Below are 15,607 nucleotides of genomic sequence, written 5' to 3'. Positions count from 1 at the left end.
GTTGAATATTGTTGTAGACTCACTCGGCTACGCCTCGTGAGTCCACAACATTTTGACCACTGTGATGACGAATATCGTTGTCGATAAGAGTACAGACAACGCTGAACCACTTTCGATTTGTTAATTTTCGTTTACAAAGAAAATCGTTTGTCTCGACGAGATCTTACAGGTTAGTCAACATCAGATTAGCACGGAGTATGACAAGTACAATTACAAGTACAATTACAAGAAACGAGTTACAATATCTAGAATCAAGTTACATAGCAAATTTACAGAGAAAATGACGATTTATGATTATTACATAACTGTTAAACAGTAGACAAAAGAAGGAAAGGACGAGCGTAAGCGCCGCATTTTCCATAAATTTATCTGGCATACGTGTTCCAGGCAGAACTGGACAATAATTACAATTACAGGTGTTATTTTTAATTACTTAGGAATTTTAGAATATAGATTAAGACACTAATTGAAAACCCAAAAGAGACCGCTGTTGTCATGAATGCGATCTGGAACCGCGAGATCAAGTCAAAAGGCCCAGAGGTGAACTGAAAATAAGTCGCTTCCAAAAATATGGTAAAAGAGATCACCACCGAGCGAAACACAAATAACCGTAGAGATACCAAAAACCAATTAAAAACATTCCTAACGAAAAACTTAGTTGGCCTAGCGTACCAACACCTTTGTCGACACCTGTTCCAAACCAAATTCATGACCTTCGTCAGAGCGAAGGGCTAACCCTCAAAACGTCAGCTTTTAGAATCTCTGTACGGTGGCCAATTTACATTATCAACTCTGTTGATAAAACCAAATTTTTGTATACTTCTTCCCCACCGACGCAGCACCACAGTTTCTTTAGAAACTACCCCCTTCATACAATTTTTTCACCTTTAACAATATTAAGGTAAGTAACGGTAGTTGAGGGTAAATGAACGTGAATAAAAAAGATGAAGGTAAATGAAGGTAAACTGAAGGTATATGGAAGTCAATGAACGTGAATGAAGGTATATTAAGGTGAATGAAGGTAGATGATTGCGATTGGAGGTAGACTAAGCTAGATGAAGGTAAATAAAGGTAAATGAAGGTAGATGAATGTGAATAAAGGTAAATGAATTAAGGTAGATGAACGTGAATGAAGGTAGATGAACACGGATGAAGGTAGTAGATGTAGGTAGATGAACGCGGATGAAGGTAGATGTTGGTAGCTGAAGGTAAATGGACGTCAGTGAAGGTAAATGAAGGTACATGAAGGTAAATGAACGTGAATAAGGGTAAATGACGATAAATGAACGCGGATGAAAAGAAATGTGGGTAGCAGAAGGTAAATGAAGGTAAATGAATGTTAATGAAGGTAAATTTAATGAACGCCAATGAAGGCATATAAAGATAAGTGAAGGTAGATGAAGGTAAATGAAGGTATATGAAGGTCACGAGATGAAGGTAGATGAACGTGAATGAAGGTAGATGAAGGTAGATAAAGGCCGATGAAGGTAGATGAACGTGCATGAAGGTATATGAAGGTAGATGAAGGTAAACTAACGTGAATGAAGGTATTTGAACGTGAATAACGGTATATTAACTATTAAAGGCAAATGAATTTAAATGAGGGTAGCTGAATGTGAATGCCGGTTGATGACCATGAATAAAGATAGATGAAAGTAGACGGATGTGAATGAAGGAAGATGAAGGTAGATTAAGGTAAATAATGGTAGAGGAAGGTAGGCAAACGTGAATGAAAGTAAATGGAAGTGAATGAGGGCGAATGAAGGAAAATGAAGATAAATGAACGTCAATCAAGGTATATTAAGGTAAATGGATGTGAATGCAGGTTGATGAAGGTACATTAAGGTAAATGAACATGAATGACGGTAAATGACGGTAAACGAACGTGAATAATGAATATTATTGAAGGTAAATGACCAGGAGTCAATGTATAACAATACAGATGATGATAAAATTTTATAAATGGAGGTAGATAGATATAGATGAAGGTAAATGTATATGGATGACTGAATTGTAGGAAACTGAATAATTTAGCGTGTCTTACATAGTTGGGGACTCTGGTGGGTATATGCATGAGGTCTTTCCCTTTTTCGGAGTCTCTGTGATGCAATGGTACAAACTATTTTCTTTTTTTAATGAATGTGGTTATCAAGATATCAACTGCAATTGTGTGGATTACACCTTGAAACATTTAAAGCGCTACAACGATGAAAAAAAACACTTCTCATTTTTCTTCACATTTCGAAAGTCTTTGTGCTGAATACTCAAATTCGAGATTTTATGCAATCACTTCATGAGAAAACTATTTACTTTAACAACAATTTTTTCATTTAAGGATGGTTTTCACTATCTCCGGAGTTGGAGTCGTAATCGGAGTGCAGAGCGATACAATCTAGTGAAAATAAGACTATCGGAGTTGGAAGCAGAATATCTATTCCACTTATGACTCCATCGCTTATGATCCAGTGAAAACTGCATTGTCCGAGTTGGAAGCAGAAGCGGAAGAATAAACCAATCACAAATTATGCTCGATTCCAAGCATTGTGATTGGTTGGTTCTTCCGCTTCTGCTTACGACTCTGACAATCTAGTTTTCACTGGATCATAACTGACGGAGTCATAAGTGGAGTCGGCAGAAAATGGGAACGTTCTGATTCTTCTGACTCAGATTCCGTCGAGCTCATAACTCCGCTTACAACTCCGAACTTTGATTTTCACTACGTCATAAGCGCTCTTACGAATCCGACTACGACTCCGACTCCGTCGCTAGTGAAAACCAGCCTTCAATGGTCCGCCATTACTAGGTGTGATTCTGACTGATAAGCCCTAAAAGAACTGGATCGAGGAGAAAGTGACGTCAATTACTCACTAGGTTACACATGAAGACAATATAAAAGGACATCTGTATCTGTGTCCGAAATATGTCATAAAATGTCATCTGCCATTCTTTTTTTAATGCCGAGTCTAATTTTCTCGCGCTAGAAATATATTTTACGACTAAGTTGTGCTCGAATGAATTCGAACAAAAGCAGCGTGTGAGGCGACCCCTTTTATAGTGTGTCTTCATGTCTAAAAATGCAGTGTGTTGATGCAGCTTAATTAGTATGCAAAGCAGTCAGCAAGAATAGCTGTAGACCAGCAATAATTATTATTACTGGTCTGTAACTATTCTTGCTGCACTCCAAATAAGGGGCAGGTTAAAAGAAAAGAAGTAAAAAATCTGAAAAACCCATTGAATCACACTCTATAGACCCTCAAAATGATATGATATTAGATTTGCTACGAGCGCAATGCTATAAGCAATAGCATCTAATGATAAGCATGTGAAAAATTCAGACCTGGAAAACCTCTCTCCTTTCCAACAACCAAAATTTTGAGATAGAAACAAAACTTATTCAGTCTCAGGAAGGGATGAATTCATGAATATTTTAAGAAGCACATCAGCTGCCATGCCAGGCGTAACAACTCCATGAGCAACAAGTTTCTCATAGTAGTGAAGTTCTTCTTGGACCTCAGGATTGGACTTAAATCTTCCTATGATTTGTTCTTTGATATGGTTCCACATCCATATCACATGCTGTCTGCACCTTCTTTCTTCAAGTTCTCCATTTTGTAGCATGATATTATAAAAATGTTGCATGTTTTCCCATGCTTTCTCAATACCATGACCAGTGTGAGCAGATATACGCAAAACCTACCAAAAACAAATTAAACCAAAGAAAGTCAAGAAGTGTTGTTACTTTTTTAAATAAAAGCATGTAGGATACTGGTCCTTAAAACCGGAGGGCAATGGTTGTCAAAATATGATGAAGTAAGATCATCTTGGTGAGAAATTTAAATCATAACTGAGGACTATCAATGGTGACATCAACTGACATTTTAAAACAACGTGAGCAGAAGTTATCCTCAGAGTAAAATGATTTGTGCAGTGTCACTGAATTGTATATGCAGTCTGGTCTTTGACCTAATTGTTCATTAAAAACGCGATGATATGGGTCTGTCTAGTTAGCTGTAATGTTGCTGGCTGGAAAGACCGCAATTGGTGTCTATGATGATTTGACTGTTCCATTCCTTTTGTTGACGAGACATTTGTAATAGTTGGCCACACTTCAGTGAAGTTTACTCTAAGTTTCTAAACCAGCTCTTTTAGAGGCAGTTTGAACATAGCTTACCGGAGGATTCCAATGCCGCGACTTCTTCCTCAACAGTTTCAAAGCACTAATGTATTCAGTCTGAATTCTCTGAGCTGGAATAACAAGGTCTCCATCAGATTTATTTATCAACACAATATCAGCCATTTCCACAATGCCTTTCTTGATTCCTTGTAGTTCGTCGCCACCAGCTGGTGGAATCAGCAACACAAACATGTCTACCATATGTGCTACAGCTATTTCTGATTGGCCAACTCCCACTGTTTCCACCAGGATGGTGTCATAACCAGCAGTTTCACACAAAAGAATAGCTTCATTTGTGCTGCGGTTGACACCACCTGAAAGGAAAAAAAGTATCAACAAACAGATTAAAAAAAAAGGAGGTATTAAAGATGAAATAAATAACTTGAAGATATCATTAATACTTCACTCATTTAAGTGTACTTTAGATTAGTAATCTCAAAGAGTTTGGCTCTTCGTTCTAGTAACACCAGTACAACTCATGGATGGCACAACACAAAGGAAACAAATACAAGGAAAACAGGAAACAATAAACTACAGAAATTTATTAAGTATCCAAATGAAGTAAAACAAGTTTTTTTACAACATGAGTAAACTTGTTTCCTTCATAGACAGCACCTGCTTTTAGCTTTTCAATATTATCAACAACTTCCTTCCCTGGGTCTCTCTTCTCTGACTCCTTTGTCGCTTTCTCCTCAACGACAAAGGAGGCAGAGAAGAGAGACCCTGGGAATGAGGTTGTATTATCAACTGTTTCAAGTTTGCTGAAAATATATCCAAACCTCATTCTTAGTCAATCATTAGCCCTAGGGTGACAAAAATATACTGGAATTTGAAAGAAAAGACTGCCTTTTGGGCTAGGAATTGGACAATGAGCACCATGGTTCTGCAGTTTAGCATTGATCGTTCTCCTATTAAATCCTTTCAGGAATAAAACTTGACAATTGAGGTCAAAAGGAAATGGAATATAGACTGTTTTAATGCTAAGCTGCAGAACCATGGTGCAGGGCTAGGGAAGTGGTGAGAGCACTCACTTCCCACCAATGTGGCCTGGGTTCAACTCCCAGACTTGGCGCAAATGTGGGTTGACTTTGTTGGTTTTCTACTCTGCCCCAAGAGGTTGTTCTCCGGGTCAGTCTCCCATTTTCCCCTCTTCTCAAAAACCAACATTTCATTTGATTTGCATTAATTTGTTGATTTCAGTTTACATTGAGACACCTTTTTTTTCCTCTGTCCTCAAATTGATGTTCAATAGCTGAAGTTAGATGTATTATAAAAATTCAGTCCTAAACAAAAGGCATCAACTCAAGGCTCTGGGGAATAAACTCATACAAATCCTTACTTTTATTCCCCAGAGCCTCGAAATCATGTTCATTGTTTTAAGTTGAATTTTAATATGTTAAAATTTGCTATTTTTGCAAATCCCACAACACAGTTCATTTTGGGGGGTTATTTATATCCAGTTCACCTTTCAGCGGTCCTACCTAAACAGGTCTTCTCGCATGTGGAATGCTTTGGCTTCTAGTATTGAAGGATTTTGTGACGGTAACCTACCAACTTTTCTGTGGTATACTGCTATAACCCAGAAGACCCGCGAACCTGGAAGACCATTTGTCCGTCATGCAACACCCTGTGCCACTTAAATGCAAATATTACTGGCTGTTTCCGAGAGTTTCTTTCTCTCTCTTAGTTATCTTAATGTACTAGAGTGTTTTTTAGCCTTTTTAGGATACCCTGGTCCTGGAGTAATTGGCTTATGCTGTTGCGGGTTCCAACCTTACCTAATTTATTTGTTTATTTATTGTTTATTTTCATTAATTGTCTCTGTATTTAAGGCAAACTTAATAAAACAAATAAAACAAAACAGGCATGATACAGTCCCAAGAGTAAATAACTTGTATTGTTTTAAGTAAAGAACCCCCAAAATGTATTGCATTATCATTTATGGGAATGGGAAAATAGTCTATTGGTCTATTGTGCTGAGACCCACGTCCCTGGCTTCCCCTTCACTCCTCACCCCCGCCACCCTTCACCACAGGACTTGAGGGATTATCAATATTTTACCCAATGTTCCAGCTGAAGGGGATGGTCTGATATATGCATGAGGATCCCGCGATAACTCAGTCATGCGTGTCTTGTCACCTAGCAATGATCCTCCAGTGGTAGAAGATGATGGATCAACAGCCAATACAGCTACTCTGTGATTCTTATTTGTCAGAAAACCACCAAATGTCTCAATAAATGTAGACTTTCCCCCTCCAGGCGGACCCGACAATCCAACCCGGAATGAACATTGTTGTCCGTTTGAAAATGGAGGAGCATTATTTGAATATTTCGCTACTTTTGACAAGAGCTTTTGTGCTTGGTGATATTTTAAAGGATGCAAAGTTTCCACCAATGTAATGGCCTGTGCCAAACTGGAACGACGACCTTGAATTAACCCCTCAAACAAAAGGCGAACCTTTGGATCTTCATCGTCAGTTTTGGTTCCAGTATTGACGGAAAAGCTCCTTCTATTTCCGTTTAGTCTTGAAAGATGCTTGCACGTTGAAAAGCGAGTAAAACTGCGGGTAATAGGGCAGTACCAAGACATTTTAGAACAAAACGTCCACCATTTTTGTTTGGGTTTTGCGAAAGGAAGGGATTGGAACTAGTGACGTCAGCGGCGATCCTTCACGTCCGATCGGATAAAAAAGTCTGAGTTGAGATGACTTTAGAACGTCGTGGGAATCCATTGCATTTTCCGGATTTCAAAATAATTTTAGGTTTTTGCTCATGAAATGGAAGAAGAAGGCGAAGTGATTATGTTCACTTCGAACGACCATCTTGTAAGGACCTTCAAGAAAATGAACGGCTTCCGCAAAAGTTCCCAACTCTGCGACATTGTGTTGGTCGTTGGAGATAAGAGAATCAAGGCTCACCGACTTGTGTTAGCTGCTTTTAGTGATTATTTCAGCGCAATGTTTACTGGTGATCTTTCTGAGAATGGTCAGGCGGAGGTCAATTTGACAGATCTAGACCCACAAGCTGTGGAAGCTTTGATTCAGTATGCCTACACTTCTCACATAGAAATTCGAGTGGATAACGTCGAAAACCTTCTTTCAGTCTCCTGCATTTTACAGATAGATGAAGTTAAAGATGCTTGCTCTGAATTTATGAAACATCAACTTCATCCTTCAAACTGTTTAGGTATTCGCTCTTTCGCGGAAGGTCACGGTTGTAACGAACTTTACAAAATTGCCGATGCTTTTACTAAAGAGCGTTTTGTTGATGTTGTCAAAAGTCAAGAATTCGTGTTTCTGAACGCTGAATGTGTCGGTCAGCTTCTGAAAAGCGAAGATTTGAACGTAACTTCTGAATCGCAAATCTTTGAGGCACTTTGTGTCTGGGCAGAACACGATGAGCAAAACAGGAAAAGATTTCTAGCAAAATTGCTTGGATTTGTTCGCTTGCCATTGCTCACCCCAGAATTTCTTGTTGATAAAGTTGAGATGTCATCACTTTTTCGCGATATGAGCCCCTGCAGAGAACTCATTATTGAGGCCATGAAATATCAACTTCTTCCAAAAAGGCGTTTTCAGTTACAAAATTCAAGAACGAGTCCAAGGAGGTCTACCGTGGGGAAGCTTTATGTTGTCGGTGGTAAGTAAACGAAAACTTTGGAAAGAAGTTGCAGTGAAAGGCGTTGACCCTGTTATCTGCGAAATCTTTATCATACGACCTTCATTATCATGAATTTAAGTGAAATGGGGTTGTTCAACAAGTTTTAATTGTGAATTAATGGTGAAAGGTCACAAGCTGATTCTGTAGTGAAAGACACAAATTTGTGCTAATATTGCCTCTTTCAACTGAATTAAAATCTTGATCGTGAAAGGAAATACGCTTGAATTAATACGACGTCCTTGCAACGTCAAATAAAGAGACCTTTTGACTTACGTCGTCTCGATAGCATTTCGAGTGGTCTCACAACGGTAGAGTACAAGTTATTCATCTTTTTATTTTTTAAAATATTTGCAGTGTCGATTGCAGCATAAAAGTGATAAACTTCAAGGGTCGGGGGTTGATCGCTATTGTCAAACATTCATGGCACTTCCATGCCAAAGAAGGTTAAAATTTCTGAAGGAAGCTATTTATGCAAGTAAAGCGTTGTGAGTTCAAAACTCTGATGGTTGACGGCTCGATCCTTAAAACCCTCAATTATACCTTGCATTGTCTCAGAAATTTTTTTAATCGCGGAGTTTTCACAGTACATGTGAAAAAACAAGGGAAATGAATCCTCAATAATACCTGAGGGCACGTTGTGATTACATGTTTTCAAATAAAGGGCATATTTATTGAGAGAAGCCCATTCAATGCGGCGACAAATGACAATTTCAGCTTAAGGGCCCACTGATGTATTTTTTGGGGTGCGTTGCTAAGGATGTAATGGTTAAGTAACATGAGAGAATTTGGCATTATTTTGGTCAGTTTCCATAAAAGAAAACTCTAAATTTGTCTCCGTGCTGCGCAATTTGGTTATTTGATCGATGGTTTGATAATTTGTATTCATTTTTGCATCCAGCCAAGCATGGTTTTCTTTTTATTTTGAAAAATGTTCTTTTTGAAGACATAAACGATACTGAAATTGCCATAACTTTTTCAAAAAAAGATGATTTAAAAAAAATGCTCAGCTATATTCTGTATTTGGGGGTGAAACGTGCCATGTAAAAAAAAAAAAAAAATTCAATTTCCTTCTGCGATAGAGGGCCAGACTGTCAACACGTAGAATTTGCGAATGGGACTTTGGGTTCGATGCTCAACGAGTTTGCCTTTGAATTCTAAAGGTCTCTGAAGAGTCTCTTGGCCGAGACGAAACGCCGCGTCAGACTAGCCACGAACATTTCACAAGTATTTGACAATAGTTTTGCTTTTGTATAAATTTATCTCGTTATTACACGGTTGGGAATCCTTCTGCGATAGAGGGATTGATCTGAGAACGAGCATGAGGAAGGGCTAGGAAAAACCTTCGATGGAAACAACAGTTTGTGCGGTGACTTTTGCTTGTGAGTGGGTTTTCTTGTCAGCTCATGATATGATGATGTCAGTTACCGGAATTAACATTTCACTTCCTTAGCAACGCGCGAAAAATCCGTCTGTGGGCCCTTAAGGTAATTCCCTTGAAATTGTTCTACTATCAAACTTTTTTGGAAATTTGGCATAATTAACATTCATGATAAGAACATTAAAAAAATGCAATAAAAAAATGGGGTCACCGTGCTTGTTTACGCGTCTGCAGGCTCTTAAAATGGGGTATTTTTACTGTTTTCGCGTTAAAAATTTGAATCACCTTCATACAGAATTAAGTCTTGGCTACCTTAAGGACACAAAATTTTATTTTGAAAATAAAGCTTCTCTTATGCACATAAGCAGTATTTCTTCATTCACGCCATTTTTGATTGCCTGGTTGTGAGAATAGCGCACTTTTTGTGACAGTTCTGTGGTTAGCTTGAAGTCCTCGCCTTGGCCAAAATACACCCAGTACGGAACTGTTTTCCAAAAAAAATCATGTTCTACTATCAATTTTTTTTTCTTCTTCAAATATGTTCTTTATTAGACTGTTCTTAGCAAATAACTGAAAAAAAAAAACTCGGGGGTCACCGTGCTCGTTTGAGGGAAAAGGAGCATTTAGTTCACTATTGGGCGTAGTTTGAGGGAAATCTCTTACGTTTTGTACGCGCACCTCCTCCTAATGACGCGGAAATCGTGCGCAGTAGGGATGCACAATGCAATACTAAGCAATTACCTTAAAAGTGAGCAATTGGTTCATTTTGCACTTTAAAGGCTGTGCTCTAAGAAAAAAATACCAGCAGCCCCAATTTTCCAAACCATTAATTCCAGGGTGTATGAAAAAAGTAAATTTATCTGGTGGCTCAAAGGAAAAAGTAGTCACTTTAGGCACCCAGGTGCCCTTTGAGCACAGCACTAAGACAGAGCTTTTTGATGAACAATGAATTTTGAAAAGGATGACATGGAGTTATCAAAATATTCTTCTAATTAACACTATTCCATTTGCTTGTTTTTGCTCTCAGTTTGTAAGTGAACATTCTATAAAGGAACAATAGGTTCTTTCCTTCCAAACCTAGGTATGGATTCCTCAAAGGGTGCGATCCAAATTGAACATTATGATCCTCGCAAAAACCAATGGTCTGTAGTGGCTCCTATGGTTACCAGACGGCTTCAGTTTGATGTTGCAGTGGTTGGAGGTAATCTGTACATTGTGGGTGGTAGAGATGGGCTAAAAACTCTCAATACTGTGGAATGTTACAATCCAAAAACGAAACAGTGGAGCCCAGTGCCCTCAATGAGCACACATCGGCATGGATTGGGAGTGGCAACATTGGATGGCCCGCTATATGCTGTAGGGGGCCATGATGGATGGTCATATTTAAGTACTGTTGAACGGTAAGTGACGTGCCAGCTTACACCTCAGTTTTCATATAACTTTCTTGAAGTGGGATGAAGTTGTGTCTGGGTGAACAATGCTAAGCCCTGTTGGGGAGGGTTAGTTTGTGGATGGGTGTCAGACCATCTAGGAATAACCCTTCGTCGCCATACACTTCTTGGGGTCGAGCAGGGTTGGTGTAGTGTACTCGCCTTCCACCAATTAAGTGGCCTGGGGTCTTCGCGGACTCAACGTCATAAGTGGGTTGACTTTGTTGTTGGTTCTCTACTCTATTCCGAGAGGTTTTTCCCCAGGTACTTTGGTTTTCCTCTCTCTTGAAAAACCAACACTCCAAATTTCAATTCGATCTGGATTACAGGGCCACAAGTTAAAAAACTGTGATAGGTTATTGCATCTCCCTCTCTAAATAAAAGCTATTATTATTATTATTATTATTGATATTATTATTATTATTATTATTATTGTTATTGTTATTAGATCTTGGACCATGAATTTATCATCTTGAATTCAATGATCATATGAAAGAGAGATATACTATCACAAATACGTGGAATGACAAATGTCCTATCACTCCTTTTAACAAACGTATTAGAATTCTCTTATTCTAACCCGATGCAGCAGTAGAGGGGGTTTAGGCCATTAACTTAAACTCTAAATGTCTACATGGTCCACCTTACAGGCATCTGGCGTAATAAAACACTGCTGCTCATTTTTTAAACATCGCATTGTAAAATATTTACAATAGACCGCTTTCATAAATGGTGACCTCCTTTACATTCTTCGTACAGTGGAACCTCGATTTAACAAACCTCTATGTAACGAAGTTCTTGGTATAAGAAACGATATTCTTCAGCCCGGTCAAAGTGACAATAAAATGTATGGAACAGAACCTTGATATAACGAACCTACAAATAACTAAATCCTCGTTATAACAAACACAATCCAGAAGCCCAAATGTAAAATATACCCCGATATAACAAAGAATGTCAACACGTAACAATATGGTTGGCAGAATGGTGCAAAATTCAAGAAATCAAAATTGCCTCCAACATCAATAACCAGCTTGCAGTTCAACATTTTTTTCCCTATGTCAACAACAAAATTCCAAATTCCACGGCTAAAAGTAAGTCAACATCAACGGCAATGAATCACCTCAAAACCAACATCGGAAAGCGATGGCCAACAGGTTTAAAGTACAGGTCACTTGGTTACTTGTTACAAAACCTTTACTTTTTTGATAATAAACTTAGGCCTCGGCCTCATTATCTCTAAAAACAATGTTTAATCCTAAGATCAGCCAAAAAATTTGAAGATTTTGGGTTTCTTTAGTATAGAGGGAAACAAGTGACCTCCGGAATGTGATGTGTGTTTTAATTAAACCTACTGAGCCATGTCAACACGCTCTTTGCCAATACAGATTTGGGGACAAGTGACTGGCTATGGTCGGGGGAGGTTGAAACTGAAAAATTCTAGAATGCTAGTGCTGGCAGTAGAACAGAGCAGCCTCGAGAGTTGTGAATGGGGCTTTTTTATATATATATTGGTAACATCTAGTCTTAAATTCTGAGTAATCAAACTTTACTACAAACGTTTCCTAAAATGTTATTTATAGTAACCGGCCAGATTCAGAAATGCTGGGTAGCGCAACGTAACACCATTAAAAGAATTATACCTCGATATAACTAACATCTTGGTTGTTTTTCTGCAAATTCGTCATATCGAGGTTTTCGATGTAACAAACCCTCAATAAAACAAACCAATTTCCCCAGTCCCTTGGCACTTCATTAAATCGAGGTTCCACTGTATTTACGTTAATTAGACCTACTACCCTCATTTTGAAACAAAATACTTTTGAAACTTGCTCGCACCAAAGGTGCGCTTGCGGAGCACCATGGGTAAGAAATTATGATAACCCATCTGTGCGAGAAAATTCGGTTTTGATCACCGTACATACTTCCACCCCTCCATGTATGCCATTGTGACCAGTACCACGTGACCATATCACAGGCTCAAACTTAGGTCTCTTTTCAAGGTCAGCTTTTTTTTTTTTTAAGTTGACCGCTGACCAGATACTGGGTTGTGATTGGATCACAGGCTCAAGCCAGGTTAACTTATTGTAAGAATCCTGGGAGCTCTGCTTTAAGGCTTGGCTAAATTTGTCTATGATGAAGTGATATATGAAATGGATCATATATGAACTGTGGATGTGAAATCAAGTGAAGCTATGATCCTCGCAGTTATGAACGCAATTTTTGCAATTGCGTAGAGAAGCCTGAAAAATTCAGGACTTCAACGGGGTTTGAACCCGTGGCCTTGCAGTACCGGTGTGACCCTCTAACCAACTGAGCTATGAAGGCACTGACGGTGGGAGCTAGTCATTTGTGGGTTCTAATGTTCCTGTGAGGAATTAATCATAACTACGAGGATCATAGCTTCACTTGATTTCATATCCGCAGTTCATATATGATCATTTCATATATCATTTCATCATTGATTCATTCTTTGTGGTTTTCTTGTTTGGATACCCCACGAAACACTCACTGTCGTCGTTGAAATACTACATGGAGAAAGCTATTGTTTGATAAAAAAAGACAAGTTTTTCAGCACCAAGGCTGCTTTAAAAACCCACCTCTTCATATCTAAATTAACAACATTTTTGCTGGCACAGCAATGTGAAATCATTCTTTAGTACCGTAATTATTCATTTTGCAGATTTGATCCTGCAACAAAACAGTGGAGTTTTGTTGCACCAATGACAACAGCTCGCAGCACTGTAGGTGTAGCTGTTCTAAATGGGAGACTGTATGCTGTTGGAGGGAGAGATGGGTCTGCTTGTCTCAGCTCTGTGGAATGTTATGATCCACACACCAACAAATGGACAGTCACTTGTCCTATGATCAAGAGAAGAGGAGGTAAGAATCAGTGCCAGACTGCCCAACTCGGATCAAGCTCAAATGTTAGACATATCAAAGAGTTGAGACTCTTGGGTAGGGATAGAGTGAGGGTTAGGGTTAGCATTGTATCTGTTTGTTTTTTGAGTATTTGGCTCAAAAATCTAAAAAGAGTTTTCCAGTGTACGCTTAGTTATCACTGTTAAATTAATCTTGAATGGTACTTGATGGTTCACTGTTGCTGAAGTCATTAATTTTGTTTTATGGCAGGTGTGGGAGTAGCTGTTCTTGATAATTTCTTGTATGCAATGGGTGGTCATGATGCTCCTGCCAGTCAGGATTGTTCTCGTCAATTTGATTCCGTGGAGAGGTATAACCCAAATACTGACCAATGGACAATGGTTGCACCCATGATCAACTGCCGAGATGCTGTTGGAGCTACGTGCCTTGGTGACAAACTGTATGCTATTGGAGGGTATGATGGAACTAAGTATCTGAGTGCTGTAGAATCGTATGATCCAGAGAAGAACAAGTGGGAAGAAGTTGCCTCATTGAACTCTGGGCGAGCTGCCGCTTGTGTTGTCTCAGTCCCCAGTTGTTCAGTGGCTATGTAACCTCAAGAAATAAAACTTGATTTCTGCCATGCACCTAAAAAAGTAGAAGCTGAGAATCAAACCTTCTCGTAACAAGGCCTCTAGATGACGTTTATGATTTTTTTCACTGTAATCTCATTAAAATAACTCTTCAAGTGCATTAATTATTCATAGAGTGTTCATCCAACCGAGAGATGCCAATTTTGTCACGTGCATGTGGTTTGAAACTCCAGTGAAATACTGAAATCAGATGTTATCCATGAGTTCATGCCATATCAAACCTTCAGTTTGATAAAGCATCAAACTCTAGTGAACTCATTTCTTAATTTGGATAATTATTAATATATGGAAATATACACAAAGAAAAGGCAAATTACCATGACAATGCAATTTATTATTACAAGAAACTTCCTGAAGGCAAATTACCATGACAATGCAATTTATTATAACAAGAAACTTCCTGACAAGGTTTGAAAAATTCTTGATTATTTCCAATTTTCTTTATTCCTGAGGCTTGATTGAGAAGCTACAGATTTATTTCAAAAACTTGTGCATCATATTTCATCAGTATTTCCAAACACTCTAAAACAGTATTTAAAGCACAAGGCTAGTTTAATTTCCTGATGAAACACTTGCACTCATTTTTGAAATAGTACTTCAAACATCATTGGATGTTGTCCTTCAGTAGCATTTTAAATGAAACAGTTTAAAATCCAATTGAGGCCTTACACTACTGTAAAATTGATGTTAAAATCGTTAAAAACGTTTAGAATCCGAGCTCTCGCCGATCTACGGCATCATCAGGCATCATCAGGGATAAGAAAATGTGTGTAAAGCGGGAGAATGTGGGGGTAAAATGCCTAAGATAAATAAGGAGGTATGAATATGAATAAAAACGAGTGGTATGATCTAATGACCGAGTGTAAATAAGATATGCTAAGTAATTTCTAGAATAAAAGATCCGCGAATTCACTGCATTCCTCTTGGGAGTTAATGGTAGGTTTGTACTTTCGTATGTAAAACGCTTCGAGCAGTCGCAAATTTGCAGGATCGTTTTCTCGCACAATACTCTTAATTTTGATGCCTTTGTAGACTTTGTTTTGGCACTGAGAGAGGTGTTTCTTCACGGAGGAGTTGTCATTGTTCAGGTGTTCTCTCTCACACGATCGTGGATAAAGCGTGTAGTGCTCCCGATGTAATGCTACTTCAAACGTACTTCAAACGTGTTAATTGCCCATTGACCCCTGGGAGTGAGACTTAACAGATTTTACTGTCTAACACCAGACAATTTTACTCGTCAACTAGGGACGTCCTAGGAGATTGGAGGTGCGAATGGGTTAATTAATCTTTCTTATCCCAAAGATGCTTTAGTGTTTTGTTTAGGTTTATGTACATGTATATTCTTTTATCGTACTTTAATTCCTAGTGACCCAAGATAACATCATAAGTAAGTTTTACCATAACATTTCCGTGTATTAACTGTATAATATTGTAACTAGACAAATTATAT

At 38.4% G+C, this 15,607-nt stretch overlaps 2 protein-coding genes across 3 annotated transcripts; one reads left to right on the top strand and one right to left on the bottom strand.

The window, feature by feature from the left end:
• Window positions 1–2,113: 2,113 nt before the first annotated feature.
• LOC138014908 (methylmalonic aciduria type A protein, mitochondrial-like) lies at window positions 2,114–6,815 on the bottom strand. Its single transcript, XM_068861790.1, has 3 exons — window positions 6,236–6,815; window positions 4,172–4,488; window positions 2,114–3,693 (listed from the first exon to the last, which is right to left on the bottom strand). Exons 1-3 carry the CDS (start codon window positions 6,762–6,764, stop codon window positions 3,391–3,393), a joined length of 1,149 nt encoding a protein of 382 aa, XP_068717891.1. The 5' UTR covers window positions 6,765–6,815; the 3' UTR covers window positions 2,114–3,390.
• A 27-nt stretch (window positions 6,816–6,842) lies between these two features.
• LOC138014907 (kelch-like protein 5) lies at window positions 6,843–14,261 on the top strand. 2 transcript variants are annotated; one of them, XM_068861789.1, is made up of 4 exons: window positions 6,843–7,813; window positions 10,294–10,612; window positions 13,326–13,525; window positions 13,775–14,261. In XM_068861789.1, exons 1-4 carry the CDS (start codon window positions 6,952–6,954, stop codon window positions 14,116–14,118), a joined length of 1,725 nt encoding a protein of 574 aa, XP_068717890.1. In that variant the 5' UTR covers window positions 6,843–6,951; the 3' UTR covers window positions 14,119–14,261. The 2 variants fall into 2 exon arrangements, with proteins under 2 accessions (XP_068717890.1, XP_068717889.1); XM_068861788.1 differs by having other exon boundaries at window positions 10,273–10,612.
• The last annotated feature ends 1,346 nt before the right edge of the window (window positions 14,262–15,607 follow it).

The sequence above is a fragment of the Montipora capricornis genome, chromosome 9 (genome assembly GCF_036669925.1).
Source record: "Montipora capricornis isolate CH-2021 chromosome 9, ASM3666992v2, whole genome shotgun sequence".
Lineage (NCBI taxonomy): Eukaryota > Metazoa > Cnidaria > Anthozoa > Scleractinia > Acroporidae > Montipora > Montipora capricornis.
This window is presented reverse-complemented; position numbering and strand designations above follow the sequence as displayed.

What these genes read in the sequence shown, in the direction of transcription:
- LOC138014907 (XM_068861788.1), top strand. Translation starts at nt 6,952, where the DNA reads ATGGAAGAAGAAGGCGAAGTGATTATGTTCACTTCGAACGACCATCTT. An exon ending in GAAGCTTTATGTTGTCGGTG is followed by an intron (nt 7,814 to 10,272) that starts GTAAGTAAACGA and finishes AAGGAACAATAG; the next exon opens with GTTCTTTCCTTCCAAACCTA. An exon ending in TATTTAAGTACTGTTGAACG is followed by an intron (nt 10,613 to 13,325) that starts GTAAGTGACGTG and finishes TTCATTTTGCAG; the next exon opens with ATTTGATCCTGCAACAAAAC.
- LOC138014908 (XM_068861790.1), bottom strand. Translation starts at nt 6,764, where the DNA reads ATGTCTTGGTACTGCCCTATTACCCGCAGTTTTACTCGCTTTTCAACG. An exon ending in CCCTTCAGCTGGAACATTGG is followed by an intron (nt 4,489 to 6,235) that starts GTAAAATATTGA and finishes TTTTCCTTTCAG; the next exon opens with GTGGTGTCAACCGCAGCACA. An exon ending in CGCGGCATTGGAATCCTCCG is followed by an intron (nt 3,694 to 4,171) that starts GTAAGCTATGTT and finishes TGTTTTTGGTAG; the next exon opens with GTTTTGCGTATATCTGCTCA.